The sequence below is a fragment of the Chenopodium album genome, chromosome 5, assembly GCF_948465745.1.
Source record: "Chenopodium album chromosome 5, dcCheAlbu1.1, whole genome shotgun sequence".
NCBI classification, from domain to species: domain Eukaryota; kingdom Viridiplantae; phylum Streptophyta; class Magnoliopsida; order Caryophyllales; family Amaranthaceae; genus Chenopodium; species Chenopodium album.
This window is the reverse complement of record NC_137838.1, coordinates 397,767-417,806: the sequence shown is the minus strand read 5'-3', so window position 1 is coordinate 417,806 and position 20,040 is coordinate 397,767. Positions and strand designations below refer to the sequence as shown.

The window sequence follows — 20,040 nt, the reverse complement described above, 5'->3', positions numbered from 1 at the left end:
AATGTATGAAGACACACGCATGACCCGCTCATCAAACGAGAAGAAACAAGAAGAAGAAGAACAACAACAACATAGCGAGCCAGGCAGGCAGCCATGCCCTCCCCACACCCCTTGCCTTTCACATGACCCAAATTCCACATTGAAAACGACCCTTTTACCTTTGGCCCAATCACAATTCTTCCTCAAAAACCTCCCTTTATTCTCTCTCCTCTGCCTCTCCACCACCCAACACAAACCACCCCACAATTAAAACCCAGAAAACCCATCTTCTTCCTCTCTCTTTCTCTCTCTCTCTCTAACTAAATCAAAATCAAAATCCCACCATTATTTCCCTACAAATTTCGAATTCTTGATGTGGGTTTTGATAATCGAATAGTAGTTCTTCGATAATTTCAGGAATTGGGTTTTTCCCCCCGAGAAATGTTTGATGCTCAAAGCTTTGATGAACTTTCTCTCTCTATGTTGGAAGCCTTTCGGCGTTGACATCGTCGGCGGAAGCAGCGGAGGAGACAACGATGGTGGCGGTGGTAGAGACGGCAGAGATGGGTTGCTTTGGTACCGTGATTTGGGAAAGTGTGCTACTGGAGAGTTTTCTATGGCGGTTGTTCAGGCTAATCAGGTGCTTGAAGATCAGAGTCAAATCGAGTGTGGGCCCTTTGGCACCTTTGTCGGTGTTTATGACGGTCATGGTGGGCCCGAGGCCGCTCGGTTTGTCTGCGATCACCTGTTTCGCCACCTTCAAGGTTCGTTCTTACTATATTCATTTGTTTGATTGATTATAATTTGATTGATGTTTGTATGAATGGTTTTGGAAATGTGGGATTAGATGCTGGATTTTAATTGGGTTTTTGTGGTTTTGACTTGAAGTTGTTTGATTAATTTTTAGGGTTGAAATGTGAATAAAATAGCATAGACTTTGTATGATCATATATTCTTGATGAGCTGGGAGTAAAGACTAAATTTGTGTTAATTGGATGAGATCCTGGTTGAGGATATTGATGAGTTGAGAGTTGATATTAAATATTCAATTGTTTTAATTGAAGGAGAAATTGTTTGAGGATACTGATTAGTTGGAGTAAATATAGCATTAGCATGTGTTTATTGGCTGAGAGCGTGATTGGGGATGTTAAAGAGAAGCCATAGGCATGTTTTTACTAATAATGTAGAATGTTGATTTGGGTTGTTTCTTTTTTTGGTTGTTGGACGAAGGCCTATGTTGAAAAGAGTGAAATAGTAATTAGCTCAATGGATAGAATATGCAATCAATATGAAGAGTTTGATGTAGTTTATGTATTGATCTCTACATTAGTGTTATCCAAGACCAATTGCTCCGGAGTTTGTAGAGTATGGTACATAGCAAATGGAATGATGGGAAGGATGGTTTATTAGGGCACACTGATTTGTAGCTAGTGATAGGTTGCATGTGGAGAGATGTTTAACTAAATTGAAGTTTGATGGCAGCATAATGTGTGGTGTACCTTTTGGATTGTAAGCATGTGTAGGGTGCGTATGTAGGGCTCCCACCATACACTGATTCATCATTGTCTATTATTCTTTCATGATGTGGAGCATAGCAGCATACTTGAAGTTTCTATGCGTTGTTCAGGATTTATTTGAATTTTAAGTAGGAGCTTTTGGGCGGAAATTCAAGTATTAATTTTGTTTTTCTTTTCATCCTAGTGACAAAAATGGTCTTGGTGTTTCTGTGACATCACATCAGGGATAACAATGTCTATATCTTATTATATTCCTTCACCCCCTCTATACTTTTTCAACATGTGGATCTTGCAAATGCGTGATTATTTAGTTAAGTTTTTGCTGACTTTAGTCATTGGTATCTGCATTCTGCCGTGTACCACTAAATTGAATGTTTGCTCCTTTGTTTTGTTCTTTTCAATTTCTTTAGCTAAATATGTAGAAGATGCCTACCTTATGTTTGCGTTCTTAGGATTTCTATTGATGCAGCAAAATCAGCTGAGACTGATGGTGTAGTCACAGCAGAGACCATAAAAAGAGCTTTTCGTGCAACAGAGGATGGTTTTCTTGATGTGGTTTCGGAGTTGTGGAGCACAAAACCACAAATAGCCACTGTGGGGTCATGTTGTCTTGTTGGTGTGATATCACAACACACTCTTTTTGTGGCAAATCTTGGAGATTCCCGTGCTGTTCTTGGGAGGAAAAATGCTAGAACTGGAGGTGTTGATGCTGTTCAATTAACAAGTGAGCATAATGCTAATGAAGAGGCAGTAAGAAGAGAGCTAAGAGACTTACATCCAGATGATCCCCAGATTGTCATGTTAAAGCATGGAGTTTGGAGAGTGAAAGGAATTATTCAGGTTAGTTATCGTGCTACCATTTCTTCTCCTGTTGATTCTTTTTAAGCCTGCCATTGATGTTTTTGTGTGGTGTGTAATTTTGGACTTTTTGGGGTATATTGTGGATTTGGAAATAAATGTCGATAATCTTTTATATGTGTAAAATCTGTCAATGATTAGTGTCTATTTTGGGTGGTGGTATTCTTGTTTTCTTAGCTCATTATATGGCATTGTAACCATGAGCTTCATAGAAATATGTACGTTTTTCCCGTATATTTCCTAGAAGCTAACTATGAAAGGTAAAGACAAACCTCTTGAGATGCTGAGACCAGCTTGGCACCTATTGACCATGCGTGACTATATATTTTTATTCATGTTTATCTGCTATGCTATCCAAAATCAGTGATAAGGGTCATCTTTCTGTTTGAAACTTGTTTTTTAGATTTGCCATCTTTTATTTTTTGATGCTAGGTTTTCAGATTTCTAATTTTTTGGTATTGGTAAATATGTTGTAGACTTGTAGTATTGATGGTTTATAGTTAACACCTCTTTATTAATAAGATATACTTTAGGCTTTCCAATTTTGGATGTGTTCATAGTTAACACCTCTTTATTAATAAGATATACTTTATAAGTTTGAGCTACTTTGTATCCTTTAAAACCATATAGGCTCTGAAGAACTTACAGTGTGCCTTCTTTGACCCCTCTTCTTTGATGTTATGTTTGCCTTTGGGGCTTAGATTGGTGGAAAACCCAACATCAAAGGAAAACTATTGATTCAAATCCAACTTTGCCCGAGAATTCTTGTATTTAGTGTAATAGAATGAGATTTTGAGGACTTTTCTGCACAAATATCTCTGATTATAATAATTTTTAGGTTTAACATGGCTTTGATTGGACTTATAAATCATCTATAGTTGGATGTGGTTATAATTTAATATGTTTAACATGATTTGTTATTGGCGCTGTATAGTTCATATTATTATTTTTTTTTTATCAGGATATGGTTATATTTTTGTTTACAAAACAAAATTTTAATGGGCATTAAATGTTTGGTTGACCGGAACCTGAAGATTATGAGTCGTGAATAAGCAAATACCCAAACCTGAAGACTATCGTCGGGGGGGGGGGGGGGGTAATTCAAACCCCAACTTGACTCAACAAGCCTGTTTGACATGTTAATCAAGCTGATGTGTTCAATGCAAAGGAGGGGGGTCGGTGAAGTTGACAGTTTCCGGAGTTAAGAAAGAAATTGGGATGGTGAGTTGAGTTAATGATGGAAGGACCGAAGGAGGGATGGGTGGTTGGGGCTCTTTATTACTCTTGAAACCATATAATTAATAAGGAATTTGTAGGTAACTTGAAATATTGATGATATTCACCTTATTGGCAAGATTGTTTGGACAAAGGCGAATTTGTAGCTATGAGCTAACGTATTGGAGTATTTTTAACTTTTCTTCTTCTTCTATTATTTATACATATATATAATGATTCATTTACTGTCGTTTGTTTATTTTGACTGTTTAATGTTTATTACATCTTGCCGATGTTGGTGTATTATATGTGAAAATAAACTACTTTCAATGTCGTGATCATCTCTTGTGCAGGTTTCTAGATCTATAGGGGATGTTTATATGAAACATGCTCAATATAACAGGGAACCTATTAATGCAAAATTCAGGCTTTCAGAACCAATACACATGCCTATCTTGACTGCAATTCCATCTATTGTTTCACATCATCTACAGCCGAATGATTCTTTCCTTATTTTCGCTTCTGATGGTTTATGGGAACACATGTCTAATGAAACTGCTGTTGATATTGTGCACAGCCATCCCCATGCTGTAAGATTTTACTTGTATTATTTTATTATCTGTTTCTTAGGATTATTTACTTAATAAGGATGTTTTTGTATATGCTTGTGCTTCACAAATTCAAGGATGGGCCTTTGTGGCTGCATGTGTGTTAATGTAGGGAGAATTGACTTTCTATATCCATAAGATTGGGAAACACTTATTGTCAGGTGTCCTTTATGTGTGATTACATCTCAGTCTATGTGTTTTTTATCTGTATCATGTTGGTTGTTTTTGTTTTAGACATCTTTATAGACATCTTTATAGCTGTGTTATGGTTTCAAACCACCTTATATGACCTCGGGAGTCACCCCACGTATTTAGTTCAGTTTTCGAAAAAAAAGTCAAAAAATGACCCGAAATCGTGTATTATAGCCTTCAATTTTGGACAATTTTTCACTTTTTAAGACCCGGAAATAAAAATTGCCGAGATGCTTCCCATGGATCCTAATACACCCCGGGAGTCCATTTGGGTGGGTAAAACCATCCAATATACCTTCAAACTGTCAATTTACCCGTTTATAACTTGTATCGATTTATAAACTCGAGGCTACCACGGACATTTATGGCAATATATAATGATCATATATGGTTCCAAACGACATTATATGACCCTGGGATGTATCCCATAGTATCTCGAGACTTTTCGACACCGGGTCCCGAAACCTCTGAAAGTGGCCAAAAAACGTGTATTATAGCCTTCAATTTTGCCAAATTTTGACTTTTTTTTACTCGCAAACAAAAATTGCCGAGAAGCTATCTATAGACCCTAATATCCTTCGGGAGTCCAATTGGATGGGTGAAACCATCCAATTTGCCTTTAAGCATCCGATTTTAACAGTTTCCGTACACGCCACTTGTATTGGCTATAAGCTTCCACGGGGCCTTTATGTAGCCGACTTATGGTTGTATATGGGTCCAAACAACATCATATGACCTCGGGATGCATCCCGTAAAATTCCGTGCATTTATGTGCTTTACATCATATTGAGTCCCCCCCCCCCCCCCCCCTCCTTTTCTCTTTGTTTTTGGGATAACTAGAAGTATCAATCTAGAGATGGATTGCTGTTGCTGCATTGTTGGTGACTAGGTCTTGTGAATGGCTGGAGTATTTGTACTTGGTGGCTTGGTCAAAAATTTTTCACTGGTTCAGGCTTCCATCACCTTTTTTTGTATGGTAGTGTAATAGACTAGCCTAGTGGGATGGGGCCCTCTTGGTAATGCAAATTAGTCCATTACCTTTAGATTGAAGAGGAAAGTAGATAGTTGATTACAGGCAGGAGAGGCAAGGAATTGTGAGAGGATGTAAAGTGAGCAGATCAGTTAGAGAGGAGATAAGTAATAGTTGTTGAGGATTTATTTTACTTTGATTAGTATGCAAGTGGGAGTGTCCAGCCACTCTGAAACTCGAAAGGCTGGGATTATGAACCCCATTTGTTGTTTTAATAGCATCAAATTACAATCTACAATCTTTATCCTCTAAATTTTGTTCTTCCTAATTCTGACAATTTGGATTTTTCATGCTATTACAGATATACAATGGAATTTACACTTTTAAAATCCTTACACAGATTCTTGATCCTCCCATATTGTTATCAATGTAGTGATGTTTTAGACTTATCTAATTGAATAAGGAAATACTCTGTATTTGTGAATCTCGTAGCATCTGTGGCTTTTGTTTGGTTTTAATTAAGTATATATTATCATATGGGAGCATGGAAATTATTTATATGCATTCTTGTTGCTTTGGTAGCTTACAAGTTTTGGATATTGCAGGGAAGTGCTAAACGGCTTGTCAAAGCCGCACTACATGAAGCTGCTAGAAAAAGAGAAATGCGGTTTTCTGATCTCCAGAAAATCGACAAGAAAGTTAGACGTCATTTCCATGATGACATTTCTGTCATTGTGTTGTTCTTTAACCATGATCTTATCCGCAGAGGTGTGGTACAGGACCCTCCATTTTCTATCCGAAGTGCTTTAGAACACTAGTTGCTTGTGACAATTTACGTGGCTGTTAACCGAAGACAAGTTTCGTGATTTTTGTGCCAAGCATTCAAATGCGAGACACACCATGTCACTGAGGCAGCGCCTTTATTCCAGTTTTTTGCCGGTGGACTTGTATACTGGAACGGTTAGAGGGTTGACACCTTTTCGGGTATCATATGCTTGCAGGAGCAGCTGAGCATCATTCAGTTGGTTACTTTTGGAGATTTACTTACAAAGGAAATCGCACTGCTGTTTACTGCTCACTAATATGGGGCTTCTGGATGAATCATATTTTATCAAACTTCCCTCTCCTGTACTTGTATTTGCTATCAGAAGTCCGTTTACTTGATGTGCAATGGAAGCCTTGCAGTTAACCAGCACAGAACATACCTTTTCTATGACTTCCCCCCACCCCCTTATTGTTTCTGACATTTCACAACACTGATCATTGATGTTTGAAATTTTATAAGACACGGGATGGTATCTCAATCAGCAAACGAAATGAGTTCTTTTGCGGTTACCATCCAGAATTCTAACCCCATACATACTCCTTTGGTTTATCAATTGAACGGTAAGGGTTGCTTACATTGGCAGGTTTGGTTACCAGTTGAGAGCGGTCAATAAGGATTGCTATGATGGGATAATTTCTCCTCGGCTCAACCAATTAACGTTTTTGCTTACTTTGGCAGGTTTGATTGCAAGTCTAAAAAATCATCGTGCCCTTGAATCATGATTATCTGAAAACTAATTGAATCGGTCTTGATAAATATGACTATTTTTGTTGTACATTTTGTAAAGATTAAACAAGTTTCATTAGTAAGCCTACCTTGATGACTATATTGACAGAATTAAGGCAACCTTTGTCATAATTACCCATGAAAACCCTTTATTTGTTTGTAAAAACTTTGGTAATGATTATGAACATATAATCTTGGGTCTATCATTTATTATGTTAGAATTATTTGTTCATATACAAGTAGAATCTAAGTACACGCCTACTACAAAATATTCATAGTTGCCCTCCACCATTCTCATTCTACGACAAGCAAAACCCTGATGTAATATTGTCATTACCTTCTTTTGACAACTCGCATATCCACCATCTCTAATGAAATACGGAGTAGGAGTTTATTTACAATCTTTGAACTTTACCCTCTTCCGTCTCACTCTACCTCTCGCCATGTACGAGTAGCAATTTTTATACTACCTCCGTTAATTTTTATGTGCAATTTTGGAATATTTTATATCCCACAAATAATACCCCTAAGTTGCACATAAAAATCAACCGAGGTAGTGATTAAATTAAGAGTTTTTTTCAACACTTGTATAGTTTCATCTCCATTCTACATTTTATGAATCAAATTAATGATTAGGAAAATAATCTTTTTATGCTTAAACATGTTTAAACATATTTTTGTTTTTTTGGAAGGGAATTAAACAATCTCCCCTTGGAAACCATCGTCCCCCTAATTTAATTCTAATTTATACTCAATAAGAAAAGTTTATTGATTTTAGGTTGATAGGCTTAAAAAGTAGACCAAGGTTAATAAATGTCAGCGTGCCATCCATTGACACTTAACCGGTCCGGCGGTGGGTCTGGTAGTCGATCCGCTGGTGGCTAGGTGACAGTTGGTGACGAAGGTTTCCTTTTTTTTTTTCAATTTTATCCAATAATATGGTGACACGTGTAGTAGGCCTCATTAATGGATTTATGGACGAAATTCGAGGTTATTAGTGATAAAAGTCAATTTTTATTTGTTTATATGATGGCAGTAGATGGTAAAAGAAAATAAGTCGGTTTTTGGAGGCGATAAAAATCAAATTTGCCATAGTAAAATGTACCAGTGATCTTGTTCGTCTACTTTGGTCTACAACCCCACGACCATTAACCACACTAGTTCATTCTCAGCTCTTTGCTAGTTGCTACTTCTCTTCTCTACCCCAAATCGAATCATTACAGCAACAACCTTAAATTGCGAATTAGATTGATGATTCCAATTCAATTTCCATGGAAGATGAAATTATCAAGAAACTGTTTAACAATGGTGATACTATTGATTCTGTTAATGGCGGAGCTTCCATCAATGGAGTCTGCGCACAAAGCCTTCAAAAGAGACCCTGGAAGCCCTCACTGGCACCATGGCGCTTTCCACGATGTCAAAGATACTGTTCGATCTGATGTTCGTCGTATGCTTCACTCCCGCGCTGAGGTCATTTTTCTAGGGTTTATCCTTCTAGTTTATTGATTTATTCTGATTTTGGCTCTAGTTATATTTGATTTGGGTTTGATTGCATTTTGAGTTTTGGATTTAGAGATTTGTTGCTACTTTGATTGAATTAATTTGATGTTGTGGAATGTGAAATTTTTGGTGGATGAAGAATTATTTAGTAATAATTCACAATTAGGTTGTATTTTGGTATGAAAGATTGTTCCTTTTGGTAGTGACCTATTCGATAATTAATTATATTCAGCTCATATTGGTGATCTTTCTGCTTGATTTAAAGGATGGGTATTGTCTTGAATTCTGATAATGAAAAACTGCGCCGGGAAGAATTGTGATTATACTGATCAATTGTTTTTCTGCTGTTTTGGTATAATTAATTATATCATGTCCAAGACTATTAAACTTTTTTGAAGTTTGGCTCATAAATATAGTAGTGTGTGCTCTCTTTAGAAGAAAAGGCAACAAAATTCTAGTCTTTGACATGTTTTGAGGCAACAAACACATTTAGTAGGAACTATGGAAATTGATATAGACCTGAGTAAAATTTGAACGAATTGGTGATTATATTATATGTTCTTTAAACTGATTAGTATTTGCCTTAAGATAGGATGCAATCGATTGGATGGTCTCTTGCAAAGCTTTTTTCTAAGGTGTAAGTTACTTAGGCTCAGTTACTCATGTCTAACACGGGTATGTGTCCAAGCGTCCAACTTGGCTATTTTATGAAAAAAATTCCAAAATTTAAGTGTCCAAGTGTCATACCCATGTCATGGTGTTGAGGGTTCGACATAGGTACTTAGAGTGTTATGAAGAGTCCAAGTAACTTAAGGTGTGGTAATTGTGGGGGTAGCTAGGTAGGGGTCTGCTGTTAGTTTTACCCCAATGAATATCGAGAGACTGTTTTTGCTATAATCCTTGGCCAAAAAAGAGTAATGAATAGCAACACAATGGCTGATACAGTAAGAAATTTGTTTTAATTAGTTACATTTCAATTTTTATGTTTATCCAAATACTGAGATCTTGTCAACTGAAGCAAAACTATATCATTGTATATTTATGCCTTCCTCCAATCTGTAAATGAGGTTCCTGTTCTTGTTTAGTCACAATTTTTACCATATACTTAGATACGCATTGGTTTGTCCTGTCATCACATGTTGAGATGACGCGTTCAAGGCTTTCAGGCTTAGTTTGGTGGCTCCCTTTGTGCTGTCAAGTGGCGCAAACAGTGTGTTTGCTACTCTTTCGTTCCATCTTTTCTGTAGTTTGGCTAAGAAAATTTCCCCTCGACTATGTACTACAATTTGTTTTGCCAAATACCAGTGCCTCTGTCCCCCTTGGTTTAGTTTTCCAGCTTGAGTACAAGCTATGTGTTTTGCTTTTACACAGATAAGGCCATGCTGTGATATGCATGCTTTATGTTGCTAAACTTGCAAATACATATCTTCAGTATTCTTATGTTTTCTTCTTTGATTGTTGCTGATGTCCTTTATTATATACCTGAGGGTAAAGATGGGCATGGGCCGTGCCGGCACGGGCCCGGCACGATTCCGGCACGGCATGGCACGGCGGCCCACCTGTGGGCCGTGGGCCGTGCCGTGAACAAAAATCTGGGAATCGGCACGAGCACGGCACGAGGCACGGTGGCCGGCCCGTGGGTCGGCACGCCGGCACGACACGTGGCACGGTCTGGCACGGCAGTGGTAATTTAATTTTTATTATATGTATTGTTGTTTTTTGCTAAATTAATAAAATTATTTATATAAACTTAAACATAATTAGATAAATAATTTATAAAACCTTAATTAAAATAAAGTTTGTTCAACACAAAATATATTAACATTAACATAAACATAAATTAATAACATTATTTATATAAAATTAAGTTGTACTAAATAATATTTATATATCGTTTTTTTTATTTACGTTCATTAAAAAAAAAAAAAAAAAAAAAGTGGCACGGTTTGGCCCGCGGCCCGGCACGGCACGGCCCGCCAGGCACGTGGGCCGTGCCGTGCCGTGGGCTGGGGTGTGCCAAATTTAGGCACGGCACGGCACGGCACGCCCACCACCGCGGCACGGCACGGCCCGTTGCCCATCTCTACCTGAGGGGATAAGTGCTCATATACTATTATACTTCCAATATAACAAATTTATTTGGTTGTCAAAAGAAATTAATAAAATACTGTGTAAAGAAAGAATTTTTTTTACTACCTCTCTTTCTTTCGTTTCCAAATATAAAATACGATGTAAAGAAAGAAATTATTTTTTACTACATCACAACTATGATAACCTGTACTTTAATTTAGTTGAAACTTATGAAGTTATGAACTGTCTGAAAAAGATTGCTCTCAAGAGTTGTGGGCAAAGCCTTTTATGTGTTCAAGTTTAAATAGGATAAAAAGGGTAATGACTAAGATAAGAAAAAGACCAGTAGACCAGTCTGTCTACAGTGCAATCTCCTTTTCTCTTCTCAAACTCATTTTCTCTCTTTCACTGTTGTCTTACTCTGCTAGCAAAGCTTTGCTGTAAAAACCTCAGCAGCCTTTAAAACCCAAGAGCTGCTGACTTCAAACTGCTTTCTCTCTCATCAGTCAAAGGCTTGTAGGTTCTGTTGAAAGCTTTGCTCGCCACTATAATAGACTTTAACCTTTCTAGCTATGTGATGCATTGCTAATAGATGGAGCCTTAAGTGACGCTTTCATTATGAATGACTTTTCTAAACAATATGACTGACCTTTAAGTGTTATTTACTTTTTTTTTATGTATACTCCTATAAATGTATATTTTGCTTCAAAAATCTGAGAAATGTATACTAGATTACTGGCTAACTGTTTGTTATTTTAATTTTTATGTTTTTGTCACTGTTTCTGTGCTACTTTATACATCTCATTTTTTCCTAGTGCTTTCTGCTGCCCTTACATTGGAAATTTTGCATTTGAAAGTGAACCATTGTTAATTCTTCTGCTCAAATTAAAATTAATCACTTGAAATTGAATGCTATGCAGGTTCCATTCCAAGTCCCACTCGAAGTGAACATAGTTCTTGTTGGGTTCAATAGTGATGGAGGCTATAGGTACTCACTGGACTTGCACAAATTGCAAGAGTTCCTAAAAATAGGCTTTCCAACTCATCGACCCTCCTGCTTGGAGACTGGAGAGCCTCTGGATATTGAACATCATCTTGTCTACAATGTCTTACCTGTAAGGACTGCTGATGTATATGGCTCTTTTGGTGTCATTTATTGCTTTCTGATAAGTCTGAGATTCTAGACTGCTTAACTAGGATCTTCTGTATATGTGTCTATGTGATGTGTCCCTATTTCACGATAAGATAATATTTGCAAAATTAGAATATACTTAATAGAGGTTAGCGTCCAGATTTATACACATGGCTCTTCTTTTATTTCTTTCTTTTTTTTTTGGAAATGTGTGAATTGCTTGCTTCTTACTTAATAGATATCATGTAGCTGAGAACGTGTGTATTTTACTGTGTTGCAGGCTGGAGAAGTAGAACTAGTATCTCTCGAGAAGGTGTTAAAGGAGGCTATGGTTCCTGCTGGAACAGCTAGAGAGGTGATGAGGATGAAATCTCTGTTGCTTCTCACCCTCTCCCTCTCTTTTAAATAAACCTAATATGTCTGGTCCTTTCTGCCTTTTTCGCCTTATTTTACTGGGTAGTAATTTAGTGAGGGACCATAAGAGTGAAAATATGACTTAATGACAAGCTGATTAAATATTTATTAAGTATATCAAACGTATCACTTCTTCCGTATTTTGAGTGTAATCCATGGTTTTAGTCATGAAAAATGTGAAATATCTAGTTTATGTTTAATGGATTGCTTTCTAATGTTAAAATCATTGTTGTGGATTATGGCAGCAAAAATAAACAAGAAGAGTATTTTTCAAAAGGAGATCAATTTGGGAATTTATTTTATGTCAATTTTACATGAATGTCTGTAGATCTGCATAAAAGACCATTATTTCATTGAAAGTAATCTAGGAGAAGGAACTTGACACATTGCGATAAAACTTTCTTCTACTTCATTGAATACCTTTAGAGATTTTATAAAACCATTGGGGCACTCAATGGCTCAGCATAATGAAATTGAACCTTATTATACCTTGTTGAAAAAAAAAACAATTTTTATTATGTAAATTTAAAGTGTTGCTTTTATGTTTTATGAAGTTTATTGGTTTGACATGTCTTTTGGTGATTTATCAATCATAGACTGAATTTGGGAAAGAAGTGCCGGCATATGATGTGGAAGCAACAGCTGTGGAGCCTATTTTTGAGCAGCTGTATTCCTACATATTTGGTGTTGAGAGTGCGGGATATACTGCACCAGAGATTGACCGACCAGTGCCAACTGCAATATTTGTTCTGAATTTTGACAAGGTATCGTAATATCTAGTAATTTGCATAGTAATACATGGCATTGTTGAACATTTTTAGAAAATATTAGTTCTGAAATTGATTATTATGTAACCTGTAATTATGAGTTCTTTTGGTAATTTGACTGGAGAGATTCTCTATCTATAATAATTTGAGTCATGAATGACTCTAATAACATGCGTTGGTATTAAATTTTACTTTAGATGGTATTATCATGATGTAATACCACGAATGCTAAAATGTTTTGTCGGTATCGTTATAAATCTTATAACTCCTTGTTGGTATTTATATGATACCATCTAAGTATAATTTAATACCAACACCGTATTATTAGAGTCATTCATGACTCAAGTTATTAGAGGTAGAGAGATGAGAATGGTTTTTACCTCACCTCCTGACCACTAGTATATTATTCATGAACAGTTACAATATGTAGGTGTATCGTTACACATTCCCTTTCCTGACTAATACATACGACTATGCTAGTGCACTGTTTTACTCCAAGCCTCCTTTTCATCACTGATATATTATATTGACAGTTTCTAGTGAATATATTGTATTTATTCTCTCATCTGACAAATGGTTTTAGTAATTTAAACAGGTCAGAATGGATCCTAGGAATCAGGATATTAATCTTGATGATTTAGTGTATAGTAGAATTACACAACTTTCAGAAGATGATATGAAGAAGCAAGAAGGGGATTACATATATCGATATCGTTATAATGGAGGAGGAGCATCTCAAGTTTGGCTGAGCTCAAGCAGGTATTTCCTATGCTGGGACAAAGGAAATAATTTTCACTCCCTTATTGTGTGTAGGGCACTAGGCAGTCTCATAAGACCTCAAGTCTAACTTGTTAGCTGGAGATTTATGCTCTACATATTTTTGCAGATTCGCTGTCATTGACTTGTCAGCAGGTCCTTGCACATATGGCAAGATTGAAACTGAGGAAGGAAGCATCAGTTCAAGAACACTCCCACGCATACGTAACATGTTTTCGAAGGAGTTAAGTGCTGCTGCTGTTCATTTAAGCCATGATGTATTTGTTGGTCAACTTGGAGCACTAATTACAACCACAGTTGAGCATGTTCTAGCTCCAGATGTTAGGTATGTTTTGGATATTAGTCTGGTATTATCATTTACTACGTATAAGAATTTCCTATTGGTCTTAATAAACAGATCAGCGACAGAATCCATGGCAGATTGTTGTTCTATGTAGTTTATGACAAAAATATTGCATAGTTTGTGTGACCACAATATTCCTTCTGTTTAGCAGCCTTTTTAATTTTTTGCTATAAGCTCCAATTTGGGGTACTTGGTGGTAGTAAGTGTAATAAATTTTTTGTGGCATTTGCTTTGTTTGACACTTTGACCTCTACTCTGACTTGTTTTTAATTCTTATTAGGTAGCTTTTTTTTTTTTATTTTATTTTTTTTTTTTTTATTTTTTAATGCGTGTATATTGTTGGTTTTTCTCCAAATCGTTTTGGGACTTAGGCTTTGTTGTTTTTTGTTGTTGATGTATATTGTTGGTTTTTTCTTCCGTTCATGTAGGTTTGAATCTGTTGATATGACGAGAAGGTTGCTGATACCTATCATTGTCCTACAGAATCATAATCGTTACAACATCATGACTAAAGGCCATAACTACAGTATTGATGTTGAAGCAATTAAAGAAGAGGTAAGTTTTCTACTTGCTGTTTAGGCAGGAGTTTGATCAGTAGTGTTTTGTTTTTGGGTCCATTGTTGTAAATGATGCCTTCTGTTTCTCTCTGTGTTATATCTGATGAGCTTTATGAGAAACTATAAATGCTTCCTTTCGTTTGAACTTCTGAATGTGTGATATCTAAATAAGTTTTATGAGAAATTATAAAAAGCTTGCTTCTTTGAACCTCTCTCTCTCTCTCTTTTTTTTTTTTTTTTTTTTGTGTGTGTGTGTGTGTGTGTGTGTGTGTGTGTGTGTGTGTGTGTGTGTTAGCAGCTAGATTTTTAAGGTCGCTTTTTTGAGTCAAGTATTATTGACTAAAACAAAATAAGGTTCATTGAACAAAAATGCAGAGCTTGAGCTGTTGTTCATCACTTCTGTTGATGTTGGGCAAATTCCAATATTATTGCAGAGGATTTTTTTTACCCTATCAGTCTAAAGAAAAGAGATATTGGACTGTACAAACCAAGCAGCAAATCGAGAGTGTTTGTAGTTGCTCATAGGCTCTACATAATTGACTAGTAAATTCATTCAGGAAAATGTTAAATCTCAGTGCTCTAAATTGTATTTTTTCAGGTCAAGAAAATGGTCCATCAAGATCAAGAAGTGGTGATTGTTGGGGGTACATATCCATTACATCAGCATGAGAAGTTGGCCGTTGCTGTCTCCAAAGCAATGCGGGGACATTCAGTCCATGAAACAAAAACTGATGGACGTTTTCATGTCCAAACAAAAACATATGTTGATGGTGCTATTCTTAAAGAGGTCTGCTTTTCTATCTTCAATTCTCTATATTTTTAGAAGAAACATCATGAAGCCCCGAAGGGTTGCTCTGTGCAGATGTTTTGTTACAACTTACAACCACTACTTCTATTTGTTGTTCTCAATCTTCTCATTGGAGCTCCTGTGCTAGTTTCATGCATCTTGCTCAGTGGTATCATCACATATGTGGTTTTATAACATTAAATTATCATCTGCAGGAAATGGAAAGGTCAGCTGATGTCCTTGCTGGCGGTATATTAGACGTGGCTGATCCATCTCTTTCAAACAAATTTTTCCTTCGCCAGGTTTGCCCAATCCTATAATTCTATTGTGTTACCTATGAGAATTCTATTCTTTTTTCTTGTAGCCTTGGCCCTGCATAATTCAATTTTGGCTGTGATATCTTTTTTTGTGGTATGCATACCATTTTGTTATTCTATTTTGCAAATATTTGAGGTAACTTTTTTCCCCCTAACTATTTCGGCAACTAATAGGGGGAAAATGTCCTTACTCAACCCTTAATGAGCACTATTACAGAGTAACTAAACATGAGCAAGTTTTATCAAATTAGGGCACTATGAATAGTTTGCTTCATTTAGTTGCCTCTTAGGCAATAAGCCTAACTCGTTATTTTGACAAACCTATACAGACTTTCATGTCTTGAGAATAGGATCTCTAATGTCAATTATCTGCTCATTTTGAAACTTCCTTTTCTTGTGGGACGTTAGCGCTTATAGGTGCTAGTATCTGTACTGCATGATATATGGTATTTCCTGAAAGGACTTGTGATCTTTGAATATATTCATTTGCCATTTAGCTTCTTGATTCTCATAACTGCAGTGCAACATTTTCAGAGTTTCATGGATGAATCAGCTGATTCAAGTGATTCCATTTTGAAGCACAAACCTCTTTGGGCTACTTACAGCAGCAAGTTCAGTGCCCAAAAGAGAAAGAAGACTATAAAGAAAGAGGGGAATTTATACAGGACCTATGGGACCAGAGTCATACCAATGTAAGTACAAAACATGGTATCGATGACCGTGTGTAAATAGTTCTGATTACTATAAGTTTAGACTATAGATGTAAAAATGTTGATCTTTTCATGCTAATTAATTTCCCTCTGATCTGTTCATTTGGGACAAGAAAATAATGTTCAGCAGTATCCCATGAAAAAAAAGGCAGAATGGTTCTCTATGTAAACATATCTGTCAAATCTTAAGCTAGATCCCTGATTTTTAGTTGGTATTTGTGTGAAAACTGTTGGCAATCATTTCAGATATTAAGTCTACTAACCTCCTTTGCCAGTTTTGTGCTCTCATTAGCTGATGTCGATCCTCACCTTATGATGGAAGATGAAAGCTTGGTTTGGACAAGCAAGGATGTTGTCATTGTACTTGAGCATCAAAGTGCAAATATACCTCTAAGGCGAGTCAACTAAATTATTGAGGAACTTGCTTTGCTTTTTAATTAGTTTGGACTCTGTTATACTTCGTACATTGTTAAAAATGCTTAATGTGATTGATTCAATATCAATGAATCTAGAAAAGTGGATTGATGGTTGGAACAAACGTATAAATAATTAATGGTGTAAAACCTTCACAAATTTCATTTCAGTCAGTGGTGTTGGAGTGAGATTTGTGATGGCTGATGGGTATGCCACGAAATTTTCAATTCTAGCTATTTAATTGCTCAATTTTTATTTTTTTTAATCTCTGATTAGTATACTACTCTATTCTTTTACTTGAGTTCTACAACACCTTTTGCCACTCAATACAGTCAATACCATGCCCCAAAATTTGATATAATTATTTAAAAAGCCAGTAGTCAAGTTCTTCAGTTTCTGAACAAGTAATTGTCCTTAACGTTGGGATGGTGAAAGCTTATAAAAAATTTCAGTAGAATATTGATTGGTGCAAAAAATGATGGTCTTAACTCTGTACGTTGAAAATATGCGACAGATCAACAGCATTGTTGTTGCTGCATCACCAATGAGAGGGATAAGACAGAAAATAATTACCCTCGTGATGTAAAAATCACTATTTATATATGCTGTATCTCACATTCTCACTCCCTTCTTGTGTAGAGATGGAGAATAACCTTGTAATGCTACATTCTAATTTTGTTGCATCATCTCTCTAAACTCTGTGGATGGCATCTGATCTTGTCAAATTTTTATTTTGTTTCCCTCCCTCTTCATCTTGCTGTTATTCACACTTGCATGCATTTTTTGGGGTTGAGTTTTCACTTTTCAGTTTGGAAATTTGACTTTCCATGTAGCTCTCCCCTGATGTTGTTACCATTCTTAACCTTGCTTATTTGATTTGCTTCTTCCAACAGCTATGTTTCTGAAACGGAAAGGAGGCATGCTCTTCCATCACAAGCACAGCGTCATATATTGGCAGGCCTTGCTTCAGCTGTTGGTGGGCTAAGTGCACCTTTTGAAAGGGCTTCTCATGTACATGAAAGGCCAGTGTTAAATTGGCTTTGGGCAGTTGGTTGTCATCCTTTTGGACCATTTTCCAATACTTCGAGAATCAGTCAAATGCTTCATGATGTTGCACAAGTAATGACGAAGTATTAACATAACAGAAAAATTGATTATAGAAAATTACAGTAGTAATGTTTGATTATCGTGGTAGTGTTTACTGATGTCTAAGTTTAGTAGTATTCTGGATAAGTAACTTATATGAGCTCATTTTTACTCGCGATTTGCAGAGGAACACAATATATGCTCATGTTGATTCTGCACTCCGGAGGATCAGGGATACATCACAGGTGATTTAATCTGCATTTTGGTGATTTGATCTTCCATACGGATGAGTAATAATCTATTACTTTCCAATGTGGATGGAACTCGTTACATCCTTACTTTTCCTGCAGGCTGTTCAAGCTTTTGCTGGGGATTACCTGAAGACTCCTCTTGGAGAACCAGTAAAGGGAAAAAAGAACAAGTCAACTACTGAACTTTGGGTGGAGAAATTCTACAAAAAGACCACCCATCTTCCAGAACCATTTCCACATGAATTAGTTGAAAGACTGGAGAAATATTTGGACGTAAGTCCTCAAGCTCTATAAATAGCTAGTTTTATGATTATGGTTATGTATGTTAAAGTAGTAATCTCAGATGATAACTTGATGACAGGTCCTCGAGGAACAGCTTGTCGATTTGTCGTCCCTACTGTATGACCATCGGTTACAAGAAGCACATTTCAATAGTACAGAAATTCTGCAATCATCAATGTTCACGCAGCAGTGAGTTATCCTTCCAAATATTCTAAAATGATGTTTCGCATGAATACTTTTGTGATGTATCATGGTCCAGCCCTTCTATCCACCGTTTTTCCTTACATCTCTGAGACCAATCTGATGCAGGTATGTTGATAGTATCCTGGCCAGCGAGCGCGAGAAGATGAAATGCTGCAATATTGAATACAAAGCCCCTATCCAGACATCTCAAACATTTATATATGGGGGAATTCTTATTGCTGGGTTTCTTGTATATTTTCTTGTCATTTTTTTCTCGAATCCAGTTCGCTAATCATAGTTTAAGTTAGCTGAGATTACTTGTTTACCCATCTCACCACCTGAATACAGTTTTGATGAGGCTTCTTCTCAAGTTTAGCGCAAATTTACACTGTCCTAGGTATTGTGGGCTCATTATTTCTTAAAAAAAAAAGGTCATTATTATTATAGCAATACATAGTGTTTGATTTTTCTTTGCCAACTTATGTGCAGAATTTCCTACATCACAAAAGTTTAAAACAATTACTGTAATTCTTCTTTTTTTCTTCACTTTTGACTTTTGCCATTATATGTGTAATACACTAATTCGGAGTAATATATACTTCGTACATATTACAAACGAAGTATAATAAATGTAGAAATTCGTGCTAAAATTCAACAAAATGCATAGATTTGTCAATTTAGTGTTTTTTCTAATCGTAATATTTTCTAAGAGTACTTTACGATTAATTAGCTTTAAACACTTATAAAAGAGTTGTCAATTTGGGTAAAAGGGTCGGATTTGGGTCGGGTAAGAGCGGGTTGGGTCAACTTGGGTCAGGTAAATTCGGATTAATTCCATAATCTATGGGGGTCGGGTTTGGGATGGGTCATGCTTGAGTCGGGTCACGTTGGGTCATATTTCTTATCGGGTTTGGGTCAGGTTTAAATCGGGTTAACAACAGGTCGGGTTTTATTCGGGTTTTCACGGGTTAAAACGGGTTAAGGTAATTCTCGGGTTCAAGTTGGGTTCGGTTCAAGTCAATAACTTGCGGGTTAGAATCAGGTCGGGTCACTCTCGGGTTTGAGTCGGGTTCGATTCAAGTCAATAATTTGTGGATTATAATCAGGTCGGGTCATTTTCAATTCGGGTCATTCTCGGGTTAAATTCGGGTTCGGTTCAAGTCAACAATTTGCGGATTATAATCAGGTTAGGTCATTTCCAAGTCGAGTCATTCTCGGATTCAAGTCGGGTTATGTTCAAGTCAATAATTTGTAGGTTACAATCAGGTCGTGTCATTTCCAAGTCAGGTCATATTCGGATTCAACTAATTATAAATAGATAATTATCATTTTTATCAAGCTAATTATTTCCTTTGACTATAATATATATGGCAATATACTAGGGAACTATATACTATATTTAACTCTTAAATTTGAGGATGATGCTCCTTTCTTTTGCTGGCCTGGACCGCGTGACTTGGTCTCCCAAGACAAAATGCTTTAATAAAAAATAATAAGGTGGTCTAAATTGCATTTTAGGGGATTTGAAATCGGGTCAGGAACAATTTGGGTTGAAT

At 36.4% G+C, this 20,040-nt stretch overlaps 2 protein-coding genes across 2 annotated transcripts; both read left to right on the top strand.

Moving 5' to 3' along the window:
- Positions 1 to 131: 131 nt before the first annotated feature.
- LOC145631386 (putative protein phosphatase 2C 42) lies at positions 132 to 7,097 on the top strand. The gene is made up of 4 exons (XM_081683460.1): positions 132 to 743; positions 1,966 to 2,336; positions 3,923 to 4,159; positions 5,945 to 7,097. The coding sequence occupies exons 1-4, from the start codon at positions 428 to 430 to the stop codon at positions 6,155 to 6,157; spliced, it is 1,137 nt and encodes a 378-aa protein (XP_081539586.1). The 5' UTR covers positions 132 to 427; the 3' UTR covers positions 6,158 to 7,097.
- Positions 7,098 to 7,741: 644 nt separating this feature from the next.
- Positions 7,742 to 18,962, top strand: LOC145631387 (uncharacterized). The gene is made up of 16 exons (XM_081683461.1): positions 7,742 to 8,364; positions 11,385 to 11,579; positions 11,877 to 11,951; positions 12,607 to 12,774; positions 13,373 to 13,536; positions 13,664 to 13,879; positions 14,326 to 14,452; positions 15,053 to 15,241; positions 15,457 to 15,543; positions 16,093 to 16,250; positions 16,544 to 16,663; positions 17,576 to 17,801; positions 17,954 to 18,013; positions 18,119 to 18,292; positions 18,381 to 18,490; positions 18,611 to 18,962. The coding sequence occupies exons 1-16, from the start codon at positions 8,143 to 8,145 to the stop codon at positions 18,774 to 18,776; spliced, it is 2,457 nt and encodes an 818-aa protein (XP_081539587.1). The 5' UTR covers positions 7,742 to 8,142; the 3' UTR covers positions 18,777 to 18,962.
- Positions 18,963 to 20,040: the final 1,078 nt, after the last annotated feature.

What these genes read in the sequence shown, in the direction of transcription:
- LOC145631386 (XM_081683460.1), top strand. Translation starts at nt 428, where the DNA reads ATGCTCAAAGCTTTGATGAACTTTCTCTCTCTATGTTGGAAGCCTTTC. An exon ending in GAGTGAAAGGAATTATTCAG is followed by an intron (nt 2,337 to 3,922) that starts GTTAGTTATCGT and finishes TCTCTTGTGCAG; the next exon opens with GTTTCTAGATCTATAGGGGA. An exon ending in TGCACAGCCATCCCCATGCT is followed by an intron (nt 4,160 to 5,944) that starts GTAAGATTTTAC and finishes TGGATATTGCAG; the next exon opens with GGAAGTGCTAAACGGCTTGT.
- LOC145631387 (XM_081683461.1), top strand. Translation starts at nt 8,143, where the DNA reads ATGATTCCAATTCAATTTCCATGGAAGATGAAATTATCAAGAAACTGT. An exon ending in TGCTTCACTCCCGCGCTGAG is followed by an intron (nt 8,365 to 11,384) that starts GTCATTTTTCTA and finishes AATGCTATGCAG; the next exon opens with GTTCCATTCCAAGTCCCACT. An exon ending in GGGACCAGAGTCATACCAAT is followed by an intron (nt 16,251 to 16,543) that starts GTAAGTACAAAA and finishes CTCCTTTGCCAG; the next exon opens with TTTTGTGCTCTCATTAGCTG.